Source organism: Pelobates fuscus, chromosome 1 (genome assembly GCF_036172605.1).
Source record: "Pelobates fuscus isolate aPelFus1 chromosome 1, aPelFus1.pri, whole genome shotgun sequence".
Classification (NCBI taxonomy): domain Eukaryota; kingdom Metazoa; phylum Chordata; class Amphibia; order Anura; family Pelobatidae; genus Pelobates; species Pelobates fuscus.
This window is the reverse complement of record NC_086317.1, coordinates 4693236-4721023: the sequence shown is the minus strand read 5'-3', so window position 1 is coordinate 4721023 and position 27788 is coordinate 4693236. Positions and strand designations below refer to the sequence as shown.

The 27788-nt window shown below is 45.2% G+C and overlaps 1 protein-coding gene across 1 annotated transcript in view; it reads right to left on the bottom strand.

The window, feature by feature from the left end:
• Window positions 1–8021: 8021 nt before the first annotated feature.
• The window catches only part of PTGFRN (prostaglandin F2 receptor inhibitor), a 65710-nt gene continuing 45943 nt past the window's right edge, over window positions 8022–27788 (bottom strand). Inside the window, exons 5-9 of the mRNA XM_063445872.1 lie at window positions 23931–24347; window positions 21897–22283; window positions 21070–21177; window positions 8648–8944; window positions 8022–8236 (exon numbers count right to left, since the gene is read on the bottom strand). Of these exons, the coding sequence (XP_063301942.1) occupies window positions 8067–8236; window positions 8648–8944; window positions 21070–21177; window positions 21897–22283; window positions 23931–24347 (1379 nt within the window). The 3' untranslated portion in view covers window positions 8022–8066. The remainder of the gene's footprint in view (window positions 8237–8647; window positions 8945–21069; window positions 21178–21896; window positions 22284–23930; window positions 24348–27788) is intronic.

Below are 27788 nucleotides of genomic sequence, written 5' to 3'. Positions count from 1 at the left end.
ACAGACACCCAAAACACACATACAAGTGAAACATTTACCCTTTTTTAGGCTATAATACACAGTTTCTGTGTCAGTCTTTATGATTTTTTATAGACCTCTGTCTAGTGGGCCTTTTAGCTTGGTGCTTTTGCTATGCTCTCCAGTCGGTAGACTCCTTTAATGTTTTTTACTTTTTTTTCTTTATTTGCCTTTTCCTTTAAAATTGGATCAGCTTAATGTCTAGCATTATAGGAAGTATATAAAGGTCGGATTATTGGAATTAAAAAATGATTCTGTATTTTATAATTTGTATTTTATTAATGATTTACATATATGTTTTTTAAATATGATGTTTTTTTAGATACGGTTTACTTAATAAAGTTGATTGATGTAATTATTGTATTAATATTGATGTACTTTTATAAGTTAAGGTTTAGTTTTCACTCCGTAATATGCCTTTAAGATTTGAGCGTGATTGCCCACAGCAGTCTGCCAGATCAAGTGGTCTGTCAATGACTAATGTCCTCGGGCACAAAATAGCAATAAAATTATTTTGCGTGTCAGGCTGGACGTGCGCACAGGCGCGGTAACGTGCACCGTCAGGTTTGCCCTAATGCGCATGCGCACACGAAATAAGCCGCGAGAAAATGAAGATTTAAAAAGCCAGAACAACTGAGGACACACAGCTCTTGAAAAAGTCCTTGGGACGAAATGCGTCGAGCTGAGAAGCGTGCCAACACCTCCCTAAAGACTCCATCCTTTTCCTTGCCTGGTTGATCATACTTAGAAGGCATTGATATTGGACCTGCATTTAAAGGGAACTTAACCCAGGAGGGGTTGACAAGCGTTTTTGCATAATTAGATATGTCTCTTTGTGCCATCTTCTTTGTGAGTGTGTATTTTTATTGCTATTTGGTGTTATATGCCATTAAATACTTCACTATGTATGTTTTTATTCTTTTCTTTATATGATCACCATGAAATATATATGGTAAATATATGCACGTTTTGTGACTGTGGAGCCCCCATTGTTATATGTTTTTGAACTATACTGTTTGTATATTTGTACAATACACATGATGCTGTACGTAGTCAGCCACCAACGTCGCGCGCCCCCGTTCAGTGCCCATGTCCTCTGTCTGAGTTCCATGGTAGGTTATAAAGTCCCGTGTAGAAGTGATGAAATTTCCCTACAATTCGATCAGACAGTTGTGTAGTGCGACCCACCCCACATCATGTATTTTAATGATGTGATAGAGTTGCCACTTCCGACGCAACATCCTGCCCAATAATCTCCCGCATTTATTTGAGAATTAGTAGAAATGCCTTTTGGGACCTGCGGACAGTATGAAGCAGCCTTTGAGACAACATCTGCCAAAGGGCACACCTGGACTTGAGGAGTTCCTTGTAGGTATCCTTGGATAGCGTGTCTTTGTGCAAGCGCGTGAAGGCAGCTGTCTTTTGTGCGAGTTCAATAGACCTGCGTCTCTGGTCTTTCTTTCGTTAAGTGCAGTAACGGATTAAATGACCTCGGACTAAACATTTGTGTGCCTCCCAGGAGGTAAGCGGGTTCATGTCCGGCCTCTTGTTTTCCCCAAATTATTGTTGCAAAACAGTTCTGGTCTCAACAGTAGCCTCCAATTCCTCGAGAATCTGTTTGAGAATATATAATAATCAAGGAAAACACAAAATAATCCCCTGATTTGTATTTTCCTTTATTATATATATATATATTATATTCTACATCAACAAATGTGTTTATTAATAATATGTTTATTTATATTGATCAGGTTTACATTCCATTCCAATTTTTATACGGGGATGTATTTCTTAGAAACTGTTGTTTTTTTTTAACATGTTAGACAATTATCCCCGATAAATGTTATGTTTCACATTATTTTGATTTTCCTTATTCACTATATTATGTATAGTACTTAAGTTGTGTACTAAATTATAATATACATAACTATTAGTTGTTTCCAATATAAGAGTTTTTTGGGTATCTTACCAATATAGAAACGTTCTATCAGTTTTCTGGGGGATTTGAATTGGGACTTCCTATTTTCCTCATAGTTACATAGCTGAAAAGAGACTTGTGTCCATCAAGTTCAGCCTTCCTCACATTTGTTATTTGCTGTTGATCCAAAAGAAGGCAAAAAAAAACAAAAAACAGTGTGAAGCACTTCCAATTTTGCAACAAACTAGGGAACAAATTCCTTATTGACCCCAGAATGGCAGTCAGATTTATCCTTGGATCAAGCAGTTATTACCCTACATTGAAAGATTATATGAAAGATTATATCATTGAATATTCTGTTTTTGCAAGTATGCATCTAGTAGCTCTAGACTCTGATATGCATAGAAGATTGTAAGATAGCCAATCAAGAGACAATGTTTTGGACTATTGGTACATTGCATGCCCCCCTGTTGGGTATGAATATTTTTTAAAACATAACTCTTAAAATATTTATCAGAACTCCACACTTCACTGAATAGCTGGGATCTGAGCGCCCAATCTGTCAGAATACCGCTCAGATCCGTTCGGTAGAATAGAAAAGCCATTTGAGTGAAGATTTGGACCGGTCAGCCACGAGGTGAAGTCCCAAAAGAGTTCCAGGAAATTGAAGGCTTTGACCGGTCTCCTTTCAGGAGTTCATACGAATAAACACATTCATAAACTGGGTAGTCGTGTGTCTGGAGGTCAGTTGTTTCATTTCGCTGAATGCCGCTCTGTTTGGACGAATGGACGTACACGTACGAACGAGATGGAAGTCCAGCGGTGTTCGCGAGGTCGAGTGTCCGATTTTAGTTTCACGCACTCGACGATCAAACACTGCTGGGCGTGTTCACTCATGTGTTCATTCATACAAACGGCAACCACCAATCTAACCATTATTATCATCTCGCTGTTTCAAAATGTTGCAATTCCTTAATTAGAGACACACGACTCCACTGTGTGTTCTCTCGTTTGGTAGTTTGTTCGACTTCACAAACAATATGTCCATGTTCTGTTCATGAAGTCAAAATAGACGAACTAACTTAGTCTTTTGCACAAATAAGTGGCTACTTTTGTCACACTCACATATAAATATTCTTTAGAACATTAAAAAAATCTGACTGGCATGTATATTTGGTGCATTTACCACTTCATAATAAAAAAAATTGCAAACAAAATTTAAAAAATACGGTAAATGTACAGAATATCGGTAAGTTATCAGAGTGAAAGTTCACAGATTATCGGCTCAAAAAAAAGTCAATATCGGTTGATCTCTACTTCCTATCCCTGGTGGTACTCCCTGACCTCCTTCAGCCCAGTAATAGCAGTACTGGGACCTGGAATAGCGCTGAGGCCCTGGTCTTACTATCCCTGGCGGTACTCCCTGACCTCCTCCAGCTCAGTAATAGCAGTACTGGGACCTGGAATAACGCTAGGCCCTGATCTTACTATCCCTCGCGGTACTCCCTGTCCTCCTCCAGCTCAGTAATAGCAGTACTGGGACCTGGAATAACGCTAGGCCCTGATCTTTCTATTCCTGGCGGTACTCCCTGTCCTCCTCCAGCTCAGTAATAGCAGTACTGGGACCTGGAATAACGCTAGGCCCTGATCTTACTATCCCTCGCGGTACTCCCTGTCCTCCTCCAGCTCAGTAATAGCAGTACTGGGACCTGGAATAACGCTAGGCCCTGATCTTTCTATCCCTGGCGGTACTCCCTGTCCTCCTCCAGCTTAGTAATAGCAGTACTCGGACCTGGAATAACGCTAGGCCCTGATCTTTCTATCCCTGGCGGTACTCCCTGTCCTCCTCCAGCTTAGTAATAGCAGTACTGGGACCTGGAATAACACTGGGCCCTGATCTTTCTATCCCTGGTGGTACTCCCTGTCCTCCTCCAGCTTAGTAATAGCAGTACTGGGACCTGGAATAACGCTAGGCCCTGATCTTTCTATTCCTGGCGGTACTCCCTGTCCTCCTCCAGCTTAGTAATAGCAGTACTGGGACCTGGAATAACGCTGGGCCCTGATCTTTCTATCCCTGGCGGTACTCCCTGTCCTCCTCCAGCTTAGTAATAGCAGTACTGGGACCTGATCTTTCTATCCCTGGTGGTACTCCCTGTCCTCCTCCAGCTCAGTAATAGCAGTACTGGGACCTGGAATAGCGCTAGGCCCTGATCTTTCTATCCCTGGCGGTACTCCCTGTCCTCCTCCAGCTTAGTAATAGCAGTACTGGGACCTGATCTTTCTATCCCTGGTGGTACTCCCTGTCCTCCTCCAGCTCAGTAATAGCAGTACTGGGACCTGGAATAGCGCTAGGCCCTGATCTTTCTATCCCTGGCGGTACTCCCTGTCCTCCTCCAGCTTAGTAATAGCAGTACTGGGACCTGATCTTTCTATCCCTGGCGGTCCTCCCTGTCCTCCTCCAGCTCAGTAATTACAGTACTCGGACCTGGATTAACGCTGGGCCCTGATCTTTCTATCCCTGCCGGTCCTCCCTGTCCTCCTCCAGCTCAGTAATAGCAGTACTGGGACCTGGAATAGCGCTAGGCCCTGATCTTTCTATCCCTGGCGGTACTCCCTGTCCTCCTCCAGCTCAGTAATAGCAGTACTGGGACCTGGAATAGCGCTAGGCCCTGATCTTTCTATCCCTGGCGGTACTCCCTGTCCTCCTCCAGCTCAGTAATAGCAGTACTGGGACCTGGAATAGCGCTAGTCCCTGATCTTTCTATCCCTGGCGGTACTCCCTGTCCTCCTCCAGCTCAGTAATAGCAGTACTGGGACCTGGAATAGCGCTAGGCCCTGATCTTTCTATCCCTGGCGGTACTCCCTGTCCTCCTCCAGCTCAGTAATAGCAGTACTGGGACCTGATCTTTCTATCCCTGGCGGTACTCCCTGTCCTCCTCCAGCTCAGTAATAGCAGTACTGGGACCTGGAATAACGCTGGGCCCTGATCTTACTATCCCTGGCGGTACTCCCTGTCCTCCTCCAGCTCAGTAATAGCAGTACTGGGACCTGGAATAACGCTGGGCCCTGATATTCCTATCTCTGGCGGTACTCCCTGTCCTCCTCCAGCTCAGTAATAGCAGTACTCGGACCTGGAATAACGCTAGGCCCTGATCTTTCTATCCCTGGCGGTACTCCCTGTCCTCCTCCAGCTCAGTAATAGCAGTACTGGGACCTGGAATAACGCTGGGCCCTGATCTTTCTATCCCTGGCGGTACTCCCTGTCCTCCTCCAGCTCAGTAATAGCAGTACTGGGACATGGAATAACGCTGGGCCCTGATCTTTCTATCCCTGGCGGTACTCCCTGTCCTCCTGCAGCTCAGTAATAGCAGTACTGGGACCTGGAATAACGCTGGGCCCTGATATTCCTATCTCTGGCGGTACTCCCTGTCCTCCTCCAGCTCAGTAATAGCAGTACTGGGACCTGGAATAACACTAGGCCCTGATCTTCCTATCCCTGGCGGTACTCCCTGTCCTCCTCCAGCTCAGTAATAGCAGTACTGGGACCTGGAATAACGCTGGGCCCTGATCTTCCTATCCCTGGCGGTACTCCCTGTCCTCCTCCAGCTCAGTAATAGCAGTACTGGGACCTGGAATAACGCTGGGCCCTGATATTCCTATCCCTGGCGGTACTCCCTGTCCTCCTCCAGCTCAGTAATAGCAGTACTGGGACCTGGAATAGCGCTGGGCCCTGATATTCCTATCTCTGGCGGTACTCCCTGTCCTCCTCCAGCTCAGTAATAGCAGTACTGGGACCTGGAATAACGCTGGGCCCTGATCTTCCTATCCCTGGCGGTACTCCCTGTCCTCCTCCAGCTCAGTAATAGCAGTACTGGGACCTGGAATAACGCTGGGCCCTGATCTTTCTATCCCTGGCGGTACTCCCTGTCCTCCTCCAGCTCAGTAATAGCAGTACTGGGACCTGGAATAACGCTGGGCCCTGATCTTCCTATCCCTGGCGGTACTCCCTGTCCTCCTCCAGCTCAGTAATAGCAGTACTGGGACCTGGAATAACGCTGGGCCCTGATCTTCCTATCCCTGGCGGTACTCCCTGTCCTCCTCCAGCTCAGTAATAGCAGTACTGGGACCTGGAATAACGCTAGGCCCTGATCTTACTATCCCTGGCGGTACTCCCTGTCCTCCTCCAGCTCAGTAATAGCAGTACTGGGACCTGGAATAACGCTAGGCCCTGATCTTTCTATCCCTGGCGGTACTCCCTGTCCGCCTCCAGCTCAGTAATAGCAGTACTGGGACCTGGAATAACGCTGGGCCCTGATCTTTCTATCCCTGGCGGTACTCCCTGTCCTCCTCCAGCTCAGTAATAGCAGTACTGGGACCTGGAATAACGCTAGGCCCTGATCTTTCTATCCCACCTCCATTTTTCTAGATTCTCGTTCCCTGCTCACATAGAGTCTGGCATTGTGACCTCCAGCCCAGCAATCCCTCTCCCTTCCTTATCACGTGCTCACACAGTGTATTGCCCCATCGAGGAGAATTACACAGCTCTATATTATGGCCATCAGGTTACTCTCAGATCTATACAGCAGACACTTTCATCGCCCAGTTTTAGTTTAGAATATTCCTTTCATAGTACGTTCCACGGTTACACCGTCCCCCGTGTAATAATCCATCCCCGGGCTTGCACTGCATCGTCTGATCCTCGTACCTCTCTCAGCCTCCGTAGCCACCTCTGAGTAACGCAAACAATGTGTGGATACAGAAAGGGGTAAAGCTGCGTGGATATGGGGTCATAGCTGTGTAAGGAAAGGGTTAAGATAGCCTGGGAGCTCGGGTAGGCTGCGTGGACAAACATTGATGGCCGTTTAGACAAAGGGTTAAAGACTTATGGATACAGCGTCATAGCTGTGTAAGTAAAGGGTTAAAGTTCCCAAGCTGTCTGGAGGACTTTATGACGTGTTCAGAATATATTCCCAGTTTGGAAAAGGTGCCATTTCCCACCCTCGCCTAAAATACACGATTCTCACACATGCAACACGTCTCTCCACCCCCACTACCCACAATGCAATGCTCCAGAGGTGTCACAAATCTCACTCACTGGGTAAAAAAAAACGCAGATCTTTTTGTATTTATTGCTTTGACGATCGGTATTCACACACAGTGCCCTCCCCACCAGGATCTCTATTAGCCCCAAGCTCTGCCAGACTGGAGTGCAAATCATACCACTGTCTGGAATGACACAACCAGAAATCCAGGACGTCCGGCAGAGAGAGGGTTAAACATGATTAGATAACACACATTAACATGGGCCACAAAAACTAGGGCTTTGTAAAAAAATTAAACAGAAAAATATTCATATTTAAAGTCTGAATTAACATGTAAAAACTCAAAAACACATTAAAATATTTTTAACGAACTGTGCTTTTTATCAAAAACGAATGTCTCTGGAAAGGGATCACAGTGTGCGTCCCACACAGTGCTGGACGGAGAGGGCAGCAGGCATCAGAGACCTACAGATTTTATGGACTGACGGCATCAGAAGGCTCGCTCACACTTAAAATCTCTCCCCTCCCCCACTCTACCCCGAGCTTTGTGATCGGTATACAGAGCTTCCCCCCCCCCCCCCAGTCCGAGCTTTGTGATCGGTATACAGAGCTGCACGCTTAGTATACAGTTCCCCCCCAACCCAGAGCTGCATGGGTCGTATACAGATCCCACTCAGAGCAGTACGGTGCAAACATAAGCAGTAGTGTTGTACTCTACCACAGAGTTCAATAAATGTCTCTTCATTCGGCGTTTCTCCTCTTTGCATAGTTCATCCCTATCCACACGTCCTGCCAGACGCCCACAGATTAATTTAACCCTTGCACGAACTGTGACAGTTTGGCCCTAGGAGCCAGTCACGGAGAGAAAAACATGGCACATGCAGGCAGATCTTTCTAGCCCTTTGATGCAAAAGTTAAAATCCCTGAGGTTCTGAAGTCTTATCACCCGGACATCATTTCAGGATGTAACGGCTCTGACACAATCCGGTTATTACACTACCAATCCCCGGGGATTAAAGTCACAGATCATTTCAGGACCTAACCCGCTAGTTTCATGTCTCCAGGAAGCCACACACATTTCTCCATCTTCAGTCCATCTCCATGGACATCAGCCTCCGGTGCTCCCTCCGTGTGTCCTGCTTGGGTGGGGACTTGCAACACAGACGGGAGGTGCAGTATCCAATGAGACATGCCAAGCATCCAGCGAGCAGAGAGAGGCCGACCCCAATCATCAGCGGGTACTTAAATGTACTGAGTACTGAAAAAACGAGAAGAAAACGGATTACATTCCGAGATAGGTGTAGTAATTAACTCAACCATTGCCTGGGCTAGTATGCCTCTTCCTCCTCACCCCAGCACTGTGTCAATTTTCCTTTCACTCCCTTACAGACCAAGTGTGAGTCTACCTCCCCCAGTGTCCATCTACATTCCCCACCCCAACTCAGACCAAGTGTGAGTCTAACCCCCCCAGTGTCCATCTACATCCCCCACCCCAACTCAGACCAAGTGTGAGTCTACCTCCAACAAGTGTCAGTCTACCACTCCTACCCCAACTCAGTGCCATTTTACATCCCCCCCCCCCCCCAACCACTGCCAGTCTAGATCCTTCCTCAGTCAGTGTGTCATGCTAAATTCGAAAACATGTATTTTTAGTTTTTTTTTAACTTACAATCCATTTTGACATTCATAGAAACCACGTTGGAAGTTATAGCGGCCTGCTGGTTCCATCCTCCTTCACCGGAACGAACCCATGGTATGACTGTGCAGTAGTGGCCTCTAGCATCTGCTTCTTCACAGTTGTAAATGCGTAATCTAAACTCCATGTCACTGATACGTTCCAAGGCTACATCGCTTGTGCCGTTTCTGCGACTATGCCGGACTTGTGCCGTGCGACCTACTGTCACCAAAGGTGTGGGTGACCCTCCCACTGACTGGGCAAACCAGGAGACATCAAACGCTATGTCCTCTGCAAACAAAGGTGACGACAGTGAGTTAACAACGATCAATGTACAAAGACGCAAGAGCCATGTGGCGGTGGCCAAAGTATTTCTGTCTGTCTCTGCGGTTACAGAGGAAAAAATATGTGACGTATCGATGTTTAACTAAAGGGTTTTTCCATTATCCTAAATGTGATAAGCTTTTATTGGTTATAAATCCCAGTTAGGTCAACCAATGAGAGGATCGGAGAAAGCACCTATTTTATTAAAATATACGAATCAGTCATATTATATCTACTCAAACTTCACAGATAATTCTAAAACTAGGAAAATATCTCAGTTTAGAAGTGGATGAGAACCTTATTGGACAAAAACATGGTAAATGCTGAGGTGGCATTCTAAGTGATAAAATATATAATGAGCATGGTAACTGGGAGCGAGGAGGCTGCATTCTAAATGATAAAATATATAATGAGCATGGTAACTGGGAGCGAGGCGGCTGCATTCTAAATGATAAAATATATAATGAGCATGGTAACTGGGAGCGAGGAGGCGGCATTCTAAATGATAAAATATATAATGAGCATGGTAACTGGGAGCGAGGAGGCGGCATTCTAAATGATAAAATATATAATGAGCATGGTAACTGGGAGCGAGGCGGCTGCATTCTAAATGATAAAATATATAATGAGCATGGTAACTGGGAGCGAGGAGGCTGCATTCTAAATGATAAAATATATAATGAGCATGGTAACTGGGAGCGAGGAGGCTGCATTCTAAATGATAAAATATATAATGAGCATGGTAACTGGGAGCGAGGCGGCTGCATTCTAAATGATAAAATATATAATGAGCATGGTAACTGGGAGCGAGGCGGCTGCATTCTAAATGATAAAATATATAATGAGCATGGTAACTGGGAGCGAGGCGGCTGCATTCTAAATGATAAAATATATAATGAGCATGGTAACTGGGAGCAAGGAGGCTGCATTCTAAATGATAAAATATATAATGAGCATGGTAACTGGGAGCGAGGCGGCTGCATTCTAAATGATAAAATATATAATGAGCATGGTAACTGGGAGCGAGGAGGCTGCATTCTAAATGATAAAATATATAATGAGCATGGTAACTGGGAGCGAGGCGGCTGCATTCTAAATGATAAAATATATAATGAGCATGGTAACTGGGAGCGAGGAGGCTGCATTCTAAATGATAAAATATATAATGAGCATGGTAAATGGGAGCAAGGCGGAGGCTGCATTCTAAATGATAAAATATATAATGAGCATGGTAAATGGGAGCGAGGAGGCTGCATTCTAAATGATAAAATATATAATGAGCATGGTAACTGGGAGCGAGGAGGCTGCATTCTAAATGATAAAATATATAATGAGCATGGTAACTGGGAGCGAGGAGGCTGCATTCTAAATGATAAAATATATAATGAGCATGGTAACTGGGAGCGAGGAGGCGGCATTCTAAATGATAAAATATATAATGAGCATGGTAACTGGGAGCGAGGAGGCTGCATTCTAAATGATAAAATATATAATGAGCATGGTAACTGGGAGCGAGGAGGCTGCATTCTAAATGATAAAATATATAATGAGCATGGTAACTGGGAGCGAGGCGGCTGCATTCTAAATGATAAAATATATAATGAGCATGGTAACTGGGAGCGAGGAGGCGGCATTCTAAATGATAAAATATATAATGAGCATGGTAAATGGGAGCGAGGAGGCTGCATTCTAAATGATAAAATATATAATGAGCATGGTAACTGGGAGCGAGGAGGCTGCATTCTAAATGATAAAATATATAATGAGCATGGTAACTGGGAGCGAGGGGGAGGCTGCATTCTAAATGATAAAATATATAATGAGCATGGTAAATGGGAGCGAGGTGGCTGCATCCTAAATGATAAAATATATAATGAGCATGGTAACTGGGAGCGAGGCGGCAGCATTCTAAATGATAAAATATATAATGAGCATGGTAACTGGGAGCGAGGCGGCAGCATTCTAAATGATAAAATATATAATGAGCATGGTAACTGGGAGCGAGGAGGCTGCATTCTAAATGATAAAATATATAATGAGCATGGTAACTGGGAGCGAGGAGGCTGCATTCTAAATGATAAAATATATAATGAGCATGGTAACTGGGAGCGAGGCGGCTGCATTCTAAATGATAAAATATATAATGAGCATGGTAAATGGGAGCGAGGCGGCTGCATTCTGTCAGGATCGGGACAGGGATCCAACACGCAGAGTACAAAGAGTGGAAAGGTACGTATACCGGGCCTTAGAATGGCCGGACTAACGTACCGAGAGTAATAGAGAATAGTCAGAGACAAGCCGAGGTCGAGGGAACGAGAAGACAGATAAGCGAGAGACAAGCCGGGTCAAAACCAAATAGAGCAAACTAGAATACCAGAGCACTGAGTGACTAAACAAGCTAGAACCACGACAGGGCAATGAGCTGAAGAGAGAAGTAAGCTTAAATACCCTGGCTCTGGATGGTAATCACGCCTCTGACAAGTACCGATTGGATATCGGACACTTGAGTGACAGGTCGCTCGTGATAGCGTCATGACGTCACGTATTGAACGTCCCGCTAGAAAAGGACGTGGATTCCTCGCGGCCGGTGTTTAAGTGACTGGATGAACCGCGAGGAACGAAGGAAACAGCTCGCCTGGACGGGCAAACCACCAAGTCTCTACCTCCCTTAGAGGTAGAGGCCTCAGGTACCCTGACAGTACCCCCCCTCTCAGATACGCCCACCGGGCGGAAGAAACCGGGGCGAGATGGGAAGCGGAGGTGAAATGCTCTGCGAAGGCGAGAAGCATGAACGTCCTCCTGAGGTACCCAACTCCTCTCCTCAGGACCATATCCCCTCCAGTTGACCAGATATTGCAATTTTCCCCTTGAAATTCTGGAATCAATGATGGAGCTGACCTCGTACTCCTCCTGACCCTCCACCTGAACAGGACGAGGCGAGGAGACCTTAGAGGAAAATTTGTTGCAAATAAGAGGTTTCAACAAGGAGACATGAAAAGAGTTAGGAATGCGTAAGGCAAGTGGCAGAGCAAGGCGATACGCAACCGGATTGATACGAGTGAGAACCCTGTAAGGACCTATGTAGCGAGGAGCAAACTTCATAGATGGAACTTTTAGGCGAATATTCTTAGTACTCAACCATACCCTATCCCCAGGAACAAAAACAGGAGCCGCTCTTCTATGCTTGTCAGCGTGTTTCTTGAACAACGAAGAACTATGTAACAGAATTTGCCGAGTCTGGTCCCATAATTTCTTCAGGTTGGCGACATGATCATCAACCGACGGTATCCCCTGAGAAGAGGAAACCGAAGGAAAAATCGAAGGATGAAAGCCATAGTTCATGAAGAAAGGGCTAGAGCGAGTTGAATCACAAACAAGGTTATTGTGTGCGAACTCCGCCCAAGGAATCAGACCGACCCAATCGTCCTGGTGTTCGGAAACAAAGCAACGCAGATACTGTTCGATCTTTTGATTGGTACGTTCAGCAGCTCCGTTAGACTGAGGGTGTTAGGCAGAGGAGAAGTTCAATTTGATACCCATTTGAGAACAAAAGGATCTCCAGAAACGTGAGACAAATTGAGAACCTCTATCAGAAACAATCTCCGAAGGAATCCCATGTAGGCGAAAAACCTCTCTCGCAAAAATCTCCGCCAATTCAGGAGAAGAAGGAAGTTTAGGTAATGGCACGAAATGGGCCATCTTAGTAAATCTATCCACCACCGTGAGAATAACAGTCTGTCTCTTGGAAGCAGGTAAATCAACGATAAAGTCTATGGACAAACAGGACCAAGGTTTCTCAGGAATGTCCAAGGGGTGTAACAGGCCACATGGAGATGCATGAGGTAGTTTAGTCTTGGCACAAGTCTCACAAGCTGCGACGAACTCCTCAATATCTTTTCGAAGTGAAGGCCACCAGAAATCCTTGGATATCAGAGAGTATGTCTTGCGAATACCAGGATGACCAGCTATTTTACTTTCGTGAAAACATTGTAAGAGCTCCAGTTGAAGTTCAGGAGGAACAAAGTTTCTTCCCTCAGGAGTGTCTCCGGGAGCTAGATGTTGTGAGTTCAAGATCTGGTCAAGTAGCGGAGAATGAATTTTAAGACTGGTATTAGCAATAATATTGCATTTGGGTACAATGGAGGACAAAAGTGGTTCAACTGAAGCAGAAGGCTCAAATTGGCGAGATAGCGCATCGGCTTTAGAATTCTTTGAGCCAGGTCTGTAAGTCAGAACGTAATTGAAATGGGTAAGAAACAACGACCAACGAGCCTGCCTGGAGGACAAACGCTTGGCCTCTCCGATATAAGACAAATTTTTGTGGTCTGTTAGAATGGTAACAGGATGTAAAGTACCTTCCAATAAATGTCTCCACTCTTTCAAAGCCTTGATAACCGCTAGTAATTCTCTGTCACCAATGTCATATCTGCTCTCAGTACCGGACAATTTTTTGGAGAAAAATCCACATGGATGTAATGGTTTATCAACACCCAACCTTTGAGATAGGACAGCACCTAAACCAGTCTCTGATGCGTCTACCTCAAGTAGAAAAGGCAGGGAAGTGTCGGGGTGAACTAAAATTGGAGCGGAAGCGAAAAGCTCCTTGAGAGTTTTGAACGCAAGAAGAGCTTCAGTAGTCCAATTCTTAGTATCAGCCCCCTGTTTGGTCATATTAGTGATAGGTGCGATAATGGAAGAATAGCTCTTAATAAAGCGCCTATAATAATTAGAAAAACCAATAAATCTCTGTACGGCTTTAAGACCTTTGGGTAAAGGCCACTCTAGAATGGACTGGAGTTTATCCGGATCCATCTTAAATCCCTCCCCAGAGATCACATAGCCGAGAAAGGTTACCTGGGTTTGATCAAAGCTACATTTCTCCAACTTGCAGTACAAGCCATGCTGGAGAAGCTTGTGCAAAACCCTCCTGACTTGCTTGTGATGAGTCTCAATCTCACTAGAATGTATAAGTATATCATCTAGGTATACAATGACGCAATCTTGCTGAAATTCCCTAAGAACCTCATTTATCAGATCTTGGAATACAGCTGGTGCATTGCATAACCCAAAAGGCATAACCGTATATTCATAGTGGCCATAGCGAGTATTGAATGCCGTCATCCACTCATGTCCCTGCTGGATTCTCACCAAGTTATATGCCCCTCTGAGGTCTAACTTGGTGAAAATTGTAGAGCCCTTCAAACGATCGAAGAGTTCGGTGATCAAGGGAATCGGGTAGGCATTTTTAATGGTTATCTTATTTAGGCCTCGATAATCAATACAAGGTCTCAAAGAACCATCCTTCTTTTTAACAAAAAAAAATCCAGCCCCGGCAGGGGAGGAGGACCTCCTAATGAATCCCTTGTCTAAATTTTCGTGAATATACTCCTCTAGAACTGAGTTCTCTTTCGTAGATAATGGGTATACATGACCTCTGGGGGGCATGGTACCAGGGAGTAGGTTAATTTTGCAATCAAAGGACCTGTGTGGGGGTAAGGTATCGGCTTTCTTTTTGTCAAATACTGCCTTTAAATCTAGATACTGAGACGGAATTTGTGTCTCTGTAGGATTGTCAGAGTTAGCCGATGTGTTGGTTAATCCGAGAGGTGAGACCTTCCGCAAGCATTTTTCTTGACAATTCTGTCCCCACGAAACTATCTCCCCTGACTCCCAATTAATAATAGGGTTATGTTTCCTCAACCAGGAGTACCCCAGGACTATGGGAATAGATGGAGAAGAAATGAGCAGTAAGGATATGTCCTCTCTATGTAGGATGCCAACAGTTAAGTTAATCGGTATGGTCTCATGGAAAATAACAGGCTCAAGTAACGGTCTACCATCGATGGCCTCAACAGCCAGTGGTGTCTCTTTTAACTGGAATGGAATAGCATGCTTGGCAGCAAAACCCTGATCTATAAAGCTCTCAGCAGCTCCAGAATCGATTAGTGCCATAGTCTTGACTACTCCCTTTTCCCACTTTAAAGAAACGGGTAACAGAAGCCTGAACTCTTTGTAGTTGTGAGTAGAGGACAAAGTAGAAACACCCAAGGCCTGTCCTCTAGAGAAACTTAGGTGCGAGCGTTTCCCGAACGATTAGGACAATTTAGGCGTAAATGACCTCTGACTCCACAATACATACATAAACCCTCCCTTCTTCTGTACTGTCTCTCCCTCTCTGTGAGATGAGTACTGCCTATCTGCATAGGTTCAGAAATACGTAAGTCCTCGAACTCAGAATTTTGAAAGGTAGGCGCTAGTTTAAAGGAGGGTCTACGGGTCCTATCTCGAGTGTTCTGCCTCTCTCTTAGGCGTTCATCAATACGAGATATAAAAGAAATTAAATCCTCCAAATTCTCAGGGAGTTCTCTAGTAGCGACCTCGTCAAGAATTACATCTGATAACCCATTCAGAAACACATCTATATAAGCCTGTTCGTTCCACTTAACTTCTGCCGCCAAGGACCTGAACTCTAGTGCATAATCCACAAGTGTTCGATCGTCCTGTCTAAGGCGCAACAGTAATCTAGCTGCATTGACCTTTCTACCAGGAGGGTCAAAAGTTCTTCTAAACGCAGCTACAAAGGCATTATAATTATAGACTAGTGGATTATCATTCTCCCATAAAGGATTGGCCCATCTCAGAGCTTTCTCAATGAGTAAAGTAATAACAAATCCAACCTTCGCTCTATCTGTAGGATAAGAGCGGGGTTGTAATTCGAAATGGATGCTAATCTGGTTCAGAAAGCCACGACACTTCTCCGGTGACCCGCCATAACGTACTGGTGGGGTAATACGGGAAGAAGCACCTACAGTGGCTACCTCTAGACCTGAGACTGCAGGAGAAATAGAAGGAGTACGTGTCTCCTCAGGTGGGTTACTAGCACGAGACAAAAGTGCCTGTAGTGCTAGAGCCATCTGATCCATCCTATGCTCCATGGCGTCAAACCTGGGATCAGAAGAACCAAGCTGACTGTTTGTACCTGCAGGATCCATTGGCCCTGTCGTAATGTCAGGATCGGGACAGGGATCCAACACGCAGAGTACAAAGAGTGGAAAGGTACGTATACCGGGCCTTAGAATGGCCGGACTAACGTACCGAGAGTAATAGAGAATAGTCAGAGACAAGCCGAGGTCGAGGGAACGAGAAGACAGATAAGCGAGAGACAAGCCGGGTCAAAACCAAATAGAGCAAACTAGAATACCAGAGCACTGAGTGACTAAACAAGCTAGAACCACGACAGGGCAATGAGCTGAAGAGAGAAGTAAGCTTAAATACCCTGGCTCTGGATGGTAATCACGCCTCTGACAAGTACCGATTGGATATCGGACACTTGAGTGACAGGTCGCTCGTGATAGCGTCATGACGTCACGTATTGAACGTCCCGCTAGAAAAGGACGTGGATTCCTCGCGGCCGGTGTTTAAGTGACTGGATGAACCGCGAGGAACGAAGGAAACAGCTCGCCTGGACGGGCAAACCACCAAGTCTCTACCTCCCTTAGAGGTAGAGGCCTCAGGTACCCTGACACATTCTAAATGATAAAATATATAATGAGCATGGTAAATGGGAGCGAGGAGGCTGCATTCTAAATGATAAAATATATAATGAGCATGGTAAATGGGAGCGAGGGGGGGGCGGCATTCTAAATGATAAAATATATAATGAGCATGGTAAATGGGAGCGAGGGGGGGGCGGCATTCTAAATGATAAAATATATAATGAGCATGGTAACTGGGAGCGAGGCGGCTGCATTCTAAATGATAAAATATATAATGGAGCATTGTAAATGGGAGCGAGGCAGCTGCATTCTAAATGATAAAATATATAATGAGCATGGTAAATGGGAGCGAGGGGGAGGCTGCATTCTAAATGATAAAATATATAATGAGCATGGTAAATGGGAGCGAGGAGGCTGCATTCTAAATGATAAAATATATAATGAGCATGGTAAATGGGAGCGAGGCGGCTGCATTCTAAATGATAAAATATATAATGAGCATGGTAAATGGGAGCGAGGAGGCTGCATTCTAAATGATAAAATATATAATGAGCATGGTAACTGGGAGCGAGGAGGCTGCATTCTAAATGATAAAATATATAATGAGCATGGTAACTGGGAGCGAGGAGGCTGCATTCTAAATGATAAAATATATAATGAGCATGGTAAATGGGAGCGAGGAGGCTGCATTCTAAATGATAAAATATATAATGAGCATGGTAACTGGGAGCGAGGAGGCTGCATTCTAAATGATAAAATATATAATGAGCATGGTAACTGGGAGCGAGGAGGCTGCATTCTAAATGATAAAATATATAATGAGCATGGTAAATGGGAGCGAGGAGGCTGCATTCTAAATGCTAAAATATATAATGAGCATGGTAACTGGGAGCGAGGAGGCGGCATTCTAAATGCTAAAATATATAATGAGCATGGTAAATGGGAGCGAGGGGGAGGCTGCATTCTAAATGATAAAATATATAATGAGCATGGTAACTGGGAGCGAGGAGGCTGCATTCTAAATGATAAAATATATAATGAGCATGGTAACTGGGAGCGAGGAGGCTGCATTCTAAATGATAAAATATATAATGAGCATGGTAAATGGGAGCGAGGAGGCTGCATTCTAAATGATAAAATATATAATGAGCATGGTAAATGGGAGCGAGGAGGCTGCATTCTAAATGATAAAATATATAATGAGCATGGTAAATGGGAGCGAGGCGGCTGCATTCTAAATGATAAAATATATAATGAGCATGGTAAATGGGAGCGAGGAGGCTGCATTCTAAATGATAAAATATATAATGAGCATGGTAAATGGGAGCGAGGAGGCTGCATTCTAAATGATAAAATATATAATGAGCATGGTAACTGGGAGCGAGGAGGCTGCATTCTAAATGATAAAATATATAATGAGCATGGTAAATGGGAGCGAGGAGGCTGCATTCTAAATGATAAAATATATAATGAGCATGGTAAATGGGAGCGAGGCGGCTGCATGCTAAATGATAAAATATATAATGAGCATGGTAACTGGGAGCGAGGCGGCTGCATTCTAAATGATAAAATATATAATGAGCATGGTAAATGGGAGCGAGGAGGCTGCATTCTAAATGATAAAATATATAATGAGCATGGTAACTGGGAGCGAGGAGGCTGCATTCTAAATGATAAAATATATAATGAGCATGGTAACTGGGAGCGAGGAGGCTGCATTCTAAATGATAAAATATATAATGAGCATGGTAAATGGGAGCGAGGAGGCTGCATTCTAAATGCTAAAGTATATAATGAGCATGGTAACTGGGAGCGAGGAGGCGGCATTCTAAATGATAAAATATATAATGAGCATGGTAAATGGGAGCGAGGGGGAGGCTGCATTCTAAATGATAAAATATATAATGAGCATGGTAAATGGGAGCGAGGCGGCTGCATTCTAAATGATAAAATATATAATGAGCATGGTAAATGGGAGCGAGGAGGCTGCATTCTAAATGATAAAATATATAATGAGCATGGTAAATGGGAGCGAGGGGGAGGCTGCATTCTAAATGATAAAATATATAATGAGCATGGTAAATGGGAGCGAGGAGGCTGCATTCTAAATGATAAAATATATAATGAGCATGGTAAATGGGAGCGAGGCGGCTGCATTCTAAATGATAAAATATATAATGAGCATGGTAAATGGGAGCGAGGAGGCTGCATTCTAAATGATAAAATATATAATGAGCATGGTAAATGGGAGCGAGGAGGCTGCATTCTAAATGATAAAATATATAATGAGCATGGTAACTGGGAGCGAGGTGGCTGCATTCTAAATGATAAAATATATAATGAGCATGGTAAATGGGAGCGAGGAGGCTGCATTCTAAATGCTAAAATATATAATGAGCATGGTAACTGGGAGCGAGGGGGAGGCTGCATTCTAAGTGATAAAATATATAATGAGCATGGTAACTGGGAGCGAGGAGGCTGCATTCTAAATGATAAAATATATAATGAGCATGGTAACTGGGAGCGAGGAGGCTGCATTCTAAATGATAAAATATATAATGAGCATGGTAACTGGGAGCGAGGAGGCTGCATTCTAAATGATAAAATATATAATGAGCATGGTAAATGGGAGCGAGGGGGAGGCTGCATTCTAAATGATAAAATATATAATGAGCATGGTAAATGGGAGCGAGGAGGCTGCATTCTAAATGATAAAATATATAATGAGCATGGTAAATGGGAGCGAGGCGGCTGCATTCTAAATGATAAAATATATAATGAGCATGGTAACTGGGAGCGAGGAGGCTGCATTCTAAATGATAAAATATATAATGAGCATGGTAACTGGGAGCGAGGCGGCTGCATTCTAAATGATAAAATATATAATGAGCATGGTAAATGGGAGCGAGGAGGCTGCATTCTAAATGATAAAATATATAATGAGCATGGTAACTGGGAGCGAGGAGGCTGCATTCTAAATGATAAAATATATAATGAGCATGGTAACTGGGAGCGAGGCGGCTGCATTCTAAATGATAAAATATATAATGAGCATGGTAACTGGGAGCGAGGCGGCTGCATTCTAAATGATAAAATATATAATGAGCATGGTAACTGGGAGCGAGGAGGCGGCATTCTAAATGATAAAATATATAATGAGCATGGTAAATGGGAGCGAGGAGGCTGCATTCTAAATGATAAAATATATAATGAGCATGGTAAATGGGAGCGAGGCGGCTGCATTCTAAATGATAAAATATATCATGAGCATGGTAAATGGGAGCGAGGAGGCTGCATTCTAAATGATAAAATATATAATGAGCATGGTAAATGGGAGCGAGGGGGAGGCTGCATTCTAAATGATAAAATATATAATGAGCATGGTAACTGGGAGCGAGGAGGCTGCATTCTAAATGATAAAATATATAATGAGCATGGTAACTGGGAGCGAGGCGGCTGCATTCTAAATGATAAAATATATAATGAGCATGGTAACTGGGAGCGAGGCGGCTGCATTCTAAATGATAAAATATATAATGAGCATGGTAACTGGGAGCGAGGAGGCTGCATTCTAAATGATAAAATATATAATGAGCATGGTAACTGGGAGCGAGGAGGCTGCATTCTAAATGATAAAATATATAATGAGCATGGTAACTGGGAGCAAGGCGGCTGCATTCTAAATGATAAAATATATAATGAGCATGGTAACTGGGAGCGAGGAGGCGGCATTCTAAATGATAAAATATATAATGAGCATGGTAAATGGGAGCGAGGCGGCTGCATTCTAAATGATAAAATATATAATGAGCATGGTAACTGGGAGCGAGGAGGCGGCATTCTAAATGATAAAATATATAATGAGCATGGTAACTGGGAGCGAGGCGGCTGCATTCTAAATGATAAAATATATAATGAGCATGGTAACTGGGAGCGAGGAGGCTGCATTCTAAATGATAAAATATATAATGAGCATGGTAACTGGGAGCGAGGAGGCTGCATTCTAAATGATAAAATATATAATGAGCATGGTAACTGGGAGCGAGGAGGCGGCATTCTAAATGATAAAATATATAATGAGCATGGTAACTGGGAGCGAGGAGGCTGCATTCTAAATGATAAAATATATAATGAGCATGGTAAATGGGAGCGAGGAGGCTGCATTCTAAATGATAAAATATATAATGAGCATGGTAAATGGGAGCGAGGAGGCTGCATTCTAAATGATAAAATATATAATGAGCATGGTAACTGGGAGCGAGGAGGCTGCATTCTAAATGATAAAATATATAATGAGCATGGAAACTGGGAGCGAGGAGGCTGCATTCTAAATGATAAAATATATAATGAGCATGGTAACTGGGAGCGAGGAGGCTGCATTCTAAATGATAAAATATATAATGAGCATGGTAAATGGGAGCGAGGAGGCTGCATTCTAAATGATAAAATATATAATGAGCATGGTAACTGGGAGCGAGGAGGCGGCATTCTAAATGATAAAATATATAATGAGCATGGTAACTGGGAGCGAGGGGGAGGCTGCATTCTAAATGATAAAATATATATATATATGAGATGGTGAGAGCCAAGATTTACCTGGATCCATAGCCAGACTATCAATCATGATGATGCACCAGAATTCTGCTCGTTCACCGAGGTACACCGAGGGGCTGTCTGTATAGGCCGTGACATTAAACACTGGACCTGGGGATACATATAGAGAAAAACATATCAATTGATCCATCTCAGTGTGCGACAAGTTATACAGAGCAAAACTACACAACCTTCTTCTGGAACACCAAAAAAAGCCCCAATACTGCTGCCACACAGCTGGACTGTCAGTCTGGTCCTCCTGTTCTAGATACAGAGCAAACTGAACAGAAAGATCCAGTGAAACAGTGATTTATTTATTGTAGGCCATAGATCCATAATCACACCACCCATCTGACTGTCCCCCAGACCTTTTCACCCCAGATGTTTGTAAAGTGCAATTCCCCAGACACCGTCATCTGGAGTGGGAAGGAGAATCTTCTCTGGACTTGTCCACAAGTTATTAAAATATAAATTATGCAGATTCTGTACTCAAATAGAAAACACATTGAACAGAGGTCGATAACAATGCCATGCTGCATTGCAAGTCTCCAACACAGAGATAGGTCTTATTATTCCCTGTCTGAGCCATCTACCCATATTATTCACAGTACGTAATAGATTGTGGGTGTCTTACATATTTTAAATGAAAAGAAAATGGTAAGTGCTAACAGACCAGCCTAAAAACACACGACGAGATCCAAATCTATGTTTTACTTAATTTATTCAGGAGAGTTCCTGACTACCAAGGCGGCTATATCAATGTATTTATACGGAGGCAGGCAGGCCGTGAAACAACCTCACAGGGGGTGGAGATTGGGAGATTCACCCACCAGACGACTGGAACTCTAACTGCACTGGATCCGATGCTTGGTTCCTCACTTCCCTCCAGGTTCTGCCTCCTCCTTGGGTCCAGGCAGTGATGGAACAGCGATAAGCACCAATATCCTGTGCCTGTGCCTGGTAAATTCGGAAGCGGTAAACACCTTCCTTCACTTTTTCCAGCAATGTGTTACTGTCTGATTCCCTCTTGGTCAACCCGTCCCGGCTCAACAAGATAACAGGAGCCGAGTTGGGAGAGGGCGGCTTCTCCACTGTCACCTGCACAGAAAACCGCGGGGAGGGTATGTTTTTGGTACTGACGGAACAGATCATTTCAAAGGTTCCCCCGGCCGATGACACCAGTTTCATCTGTTGAGCATTAACTGCGAGTGTAGACTCTGTAAAAGAAAGGGAGTCAGAGTGTATGAGAGACATTGAGTCTGGTTGAAGGATATATTATTCTAAACTACGTCTCAGAGAGAGATGGTTTGCCAAAACAAGTCAAACCTAGTGCTACCAGGAAACACATTCCACCTCCGGTGAGGTGTCTTTAGTGACAGATTCATTAAAAGAAATGTAGAAATAAACACATTAGAATTCTCTTTTACAAGGCACTTTGATTGCAAAGTTATTATCAAAAAGAAATCTTGGCTATCCAGTTAGCAAGACAAAAGTCTAAAATCAGATCGGAAAGGATTGAGTGTGTAGAACTCAACAGCGAGGAGGGAAAGATCGTCCAACGACTCGTAAAACTATATTGAGTTACTTTCTCCAGCAGTCTGTGACATGAGCTTGAATGACCTGAATAGTGACCTCTACGGTTGGTAAATACCACCTTTGGTGCTTCTGTCTACATACCTGGCAAGGGGGTTACAGGAATAAGCCGTGGCCACACGGTGGTGTCCGGCAGACCACCCGGTACAAGATAAAATATTTATCCCTGCAGAGCAGGAAGAAAGGCATAGGGGTACTAAACTGCAATCCCAGGGATTGAACTTGTAGCAGATGGTACCAGGGCTGTCCTAAAAGACTGTAATACTATTGCAATTCGTGTGTGGTTTCTGTTTCTATGTTTAAAATGTATGTGGGATTCGTATGATTGTTCAGTAGTTTCCATCCGTACTCCATACAAATGTAAACTACCGAACCAATAGACCACTCCAGAGAGAAGTGTGTACCTTATTAAGCGTTCACACTTCTCTAACCGCAGGTTAATCGGTACTTTAGTGATGTATCTGGGTGGCCGCCATTTGGTATACGAACACGTGGCGGCGGCCATCTTACACACGAAAATCTCAGCGGTGTTTAGTCGTCGAGTGTCTGGAACTCAAATCGGACACTCGATTACCCGAACACCGCTGAGACCTCCATGGCTCCGTAACTCCTGAATGGGAAGGCTAACCTACCCGTTCGGTAGGTTCAAAGTACCGAACAAGGGGATTCATACGAATACAAGATTAATCGTGGATGGCAGTATTTGATGTGTGTTTTACCTCCTGAACGAAGACCGACCGCAGGGCCAAAACCCATGGAACTCTTTTCGGATACCACCTCGTGTGCAGTCGGTCAAATTACACCCTCCACCTAACTCCCGAATCCCGGGTCCGATCTGGGTGATTTTTGGATATGTTAGTCACCCAGATCAGGGCTACCAGGGGGTACCCGAAGTATTATTGTAACTGCTTGTTTTGGAGTACATTCAGAACTCGGGGAAAACTACAGCATGTGCAATGGGATTAAGTGTCATACTGAGGGGAGGAGATTTGTGGGAGGTAACGGTTACATTATTGGATACTGTCCTAATTATGGTGAATCCCTCCCTTGCATGGGAGAATGCTTTATAAGGAGACTGTGTGGATTAAAAGTCAGTTCTGCTCCTGATGCTGTGTGCCGTCCAGTCATTGGGATCTGTATGGGGATATTCGTGGATTACTTTATTTGCTGGAATTACTGCTTCATGGTGTTTTTACTACTTGCATCTATAGTGGGATCTATAGTGGAGTTAACCTGTGGAATATCAGGCCTCCGCTACAGAACTCTCTTACCTTCTTCTTTCCAAAAGACATTGACAGGGCTCGAAGCCACCTCTCCATTCTGCACCCAGCTGCCATCACGCTGCGGTTTCCAGGAAATGCCCACACAGTGGTAGTTTCCTCTGTCAGCCTCTGTTGTCCACTGGAGCCGCAGGATGAAGGTGTGGGTATCCTTTCGTAACAAGATTAGTTCCCCCCTTTCCAGTCGTTCCTCGTAACCATCCCCCACCTGGAGGGTCCAGTCCTCATCTAGTGAGGCCACAAGTTGTGGGGGGGAGGTGGTGCTGTGTGGGGGTGCTCCAGGAGTGTAATACCACGACACAGACAGACGGTCCACATTAGAGCCACTAATATGACATAACAACTCCATGGGCTCCTCTGAAAACAGTGGTAGCATAGTGGAGTTCAGAGAGACCGTGAAAACGGACGCTGTAAAAGGGGGAAAACACAATCAATAAGGATGAGAGTGAAATAAACAGAGCATGGCCAAAAGGAGAAAGAAGAAGTAGAGAGAAAGGTAAGAGGAGAAAGATACAGAGCAGGACAGTTGTCTGGGTGGTCAAGGAGACAGATTAGGGCCGAAGCAAACAAAGTTGGGGAGCAGGGAGTAACAGGAAAGCATGGGGGGAGCTGCACAGCACTGGGCTGAATGCAATAATAGAGCAGATACGTGTCTGCTAGGAAAAGCAAACCAGACGATGTGGAAACGGGGCAGATAGACAGAGGGTGCAGGGCATAAAGGGGCAGAGCCAAGCAAGCATTATGGAGGGGCAGGAAGTATAGCGAGACAGGAGGTATAGCGAGACAGATAGAGGGACAGGAGGTATAGCGAGACAGGAGGTATAGCCAGACAGGAGGTATAGCCAGACAGGAGGTATAGCCAGACAGGAGGTATAGCCAGACAGGAGGTATAGCCAGACAGGAGGTATAGCCAGACAGGAGGTATAGCCAGACAGGAGGTATAGCCAGACAGGAGGTATAGCCAGACAGGAGGTATAGCCAGACAGGAGGTATAGCCAGACAGGAGGTATAGCCAGACAGGAGGTATAGCCAGACAGGAGGTATAGCCAGACAGGAGGTATAGCCAGACAGGAGGTATAGCCAGACAGGAGGTATAGCCAGACAGGAGGTATAGCCAGACAGGAGGTATAGCCAGACAGGAGGTATAGCCAGACAGGAGGTATAGCCAGACAGGAGGTATAGCCAGACAGGAGGTATAGCCAGACAGGAGGTATAGCCAGACAGGAGGTATAGCCAGACAGGAGGTATAGCCAGACAGGAGGTATAGCCAGACAGGAGGTATAGCCAGACAGGAGGTATAGCCAGACAGGAGGTATAGCCAGACAGGAGGTATAGCCAGACAGGAGGTATAGCCAGACAGGAGGTATAGCCAGACAGGAGGTATAGCCAGACAGGAGGTATAGCCAGACAGGAGGTATAGCCAGACAGGAGGTATAGCCAGACAGGAGGTATAGCCAGACAGGAGGTATAGCCAGACAGGAGGTATAGCCAGACAGGAGGTATAGCCAGACAGGAGGTATAGCCAGACAGGAGGTATAGCCAGACAGGAGGTATAGCCAGACAGGAGGTATAGCCAGACAGGAGGTATAGCCAGACAGGAGGTATAGCCAGACAGGAGGTATAGCCAGACAGGAGGTATAGCCAGACAGGAGGTATAGCCAGACAGGAGGTATAGCCAGACAGGAGGTATAGCCAGACAGGAGGTATAGCCAGACAGGAGGTATAGCCAGACAGGAGGTATAGCCAGACAGGAGGTATAGCCAGACAGGAGGTATAGCCAGACAGGAGGTATAGCCAGACAGGAGGTATAGCCAGACAGGAGGTATAGCCAGACAGGAGGTATAGCCAGACAGGAGGTATAGCCAGACAGGAGGTATAGCCAGACAGGAGGTATAGCCAGACAGGAGGTATAGCCAGACAGGAGGTATAGCCAGACAGGAGGTATAGCCAGACAGGAGGTATAGCCAGACAGGAGGTATAGCCAGACAGGAGGTATAGCCAGACAGGAGGTATAGCCAGACAGGAGGTATAGCCAGACAGGAGGTATAGCCAGACAGGAGGTATAGCCAGACAGGAGGTATAGCCAGACAGGAGGTATAGCCAGACAGGAGGTATAGCCAGACAGGAGGTATAGCCAGACAGGAGGTATAGCCAGACAGGAGGTATAGCCAGACAGGAGGTATAGCCAGACAGGAGGTATAGCCAGACAGGAGGTATAGCCAGACAGGAGGTATAGCCAGACAGGAGGTATAGCCAGACAGGAGGTATAGCCAGACAGGAGGTATAGCCAGACAGGAGGTATAGCCAGACAGGAGGTATAGCCAGACAGGAGGTATAGCCAGACAGGAGGTATAGCCAGACAGGAGGTATAGCCAGACAGGAGGTATAGCCAGACAGGAGGTATAGCCAGACAGGAGGTATAGCCAGACAGGAGGTATAGCGAGACAGGAGGTATAGCGAGACAGGAGGTATAGCCAGACAGGAGGTATAGCGAGACAGGAGGTATAGCGAGACAGGAGGTATAGCGAGACAGGAGGTATAGCGAGACAGGAGGTATAGCGAGACAGGAGGTATAGCGAGACAGGAGGTATAGCGAGACAGGAGGTATAGCGAGACAGGAGGTATAGCGAGACAGGAGGTATAGCGAGACAGGAGGTATAGCGAGACAGATAGAGGGACAGGAGGTATAGCGAGACAGATAGAGGGACAGGAGGTATAGCGAGACAGATAGAGGGACAGGAGGTATAGCGAGACAGATAGAGGGACAGGAGGTATAGCGAGACAGATAGAGGGACAGGAGGTATAGCGAGACAGATAGAGGGACAGGAGGTATAGCGAGACAGATAGAGGGACAGGAGGTATAGCGAGACAGATAGAGGGACAGGAGGTATAGCGAGACAGATAGAGGGACAGGAGGTATAGCGAGACAGATAGAGGGACAGGAGGTATAGCGAGACAGATAGAGGGACAGGAGGTATAGCGAGACAGATAGAGGGACAGGAGGTATAGCGAGACAGATAGAGGGACAGGAGGTATAGCGAGAGATAGAGGGACAGGAGGTATAGCGAGAGATAGAGGGACAGGAGGTATAGCGAGACAGATAGAGGGACAGGAGGTATAGCGAGACAGATAGAGGGACAGGAGGTATAGCGAGACAGATAGAGGGACAGGAGGTATAGCGAGACAGATAGAGGGACAGGAGGTATAGCGAGACAGATAGAGGGACAGGAGGTATAGCGAGACAGATAGAGGGACAGGAGGTATAGCGAGACAGATAGAGGGACAGGAGGTATAGCGAGACAGATAGAGGGACAGGAGGTATAGCGAGAGATAGAGGGACAGGAGGTATAGCGAGAGATAGAGGGACAGGAGGTATAGCGAGACAGATAGAGGGACAGGAGGTATAGCGAGAAAGATAGAGGGACAGGAGGTATAGCGAGACAGATAGAGGGACAGGAGGTATAGCGAGACAGATAGAGGGACAGGAGGTATAGCGAGACAGATAGAGGGACAGGAGGTATAGCGAGACAGATAGAGGGACAGGAGGTATAGCGAGACAGATAGAGGGACAGGAGGTATAGCGAGGCAGATAGAGGGACAGGAGGTATAGCGAGGCAGATAGAGGAGGCAGGAGGTAGAGCGAGGCAGATAGAGGGGGCAGGAGGTAGAGCGAGGCAGATAGAGGGGGCAGGAGGTAGAGCGAGGCAGATAGAGGGGGCAGGAGGTATAGCGAGAGATAGAGGGACAGGAGGTATAGCGAGAGATAGAGGGACAGGAGGTGTAGCGAGGCAGATAGAGGGGACAGGAGGTGTAGCGAGACAGATAGAGGGGACAGGAGGTGTAGCGAGA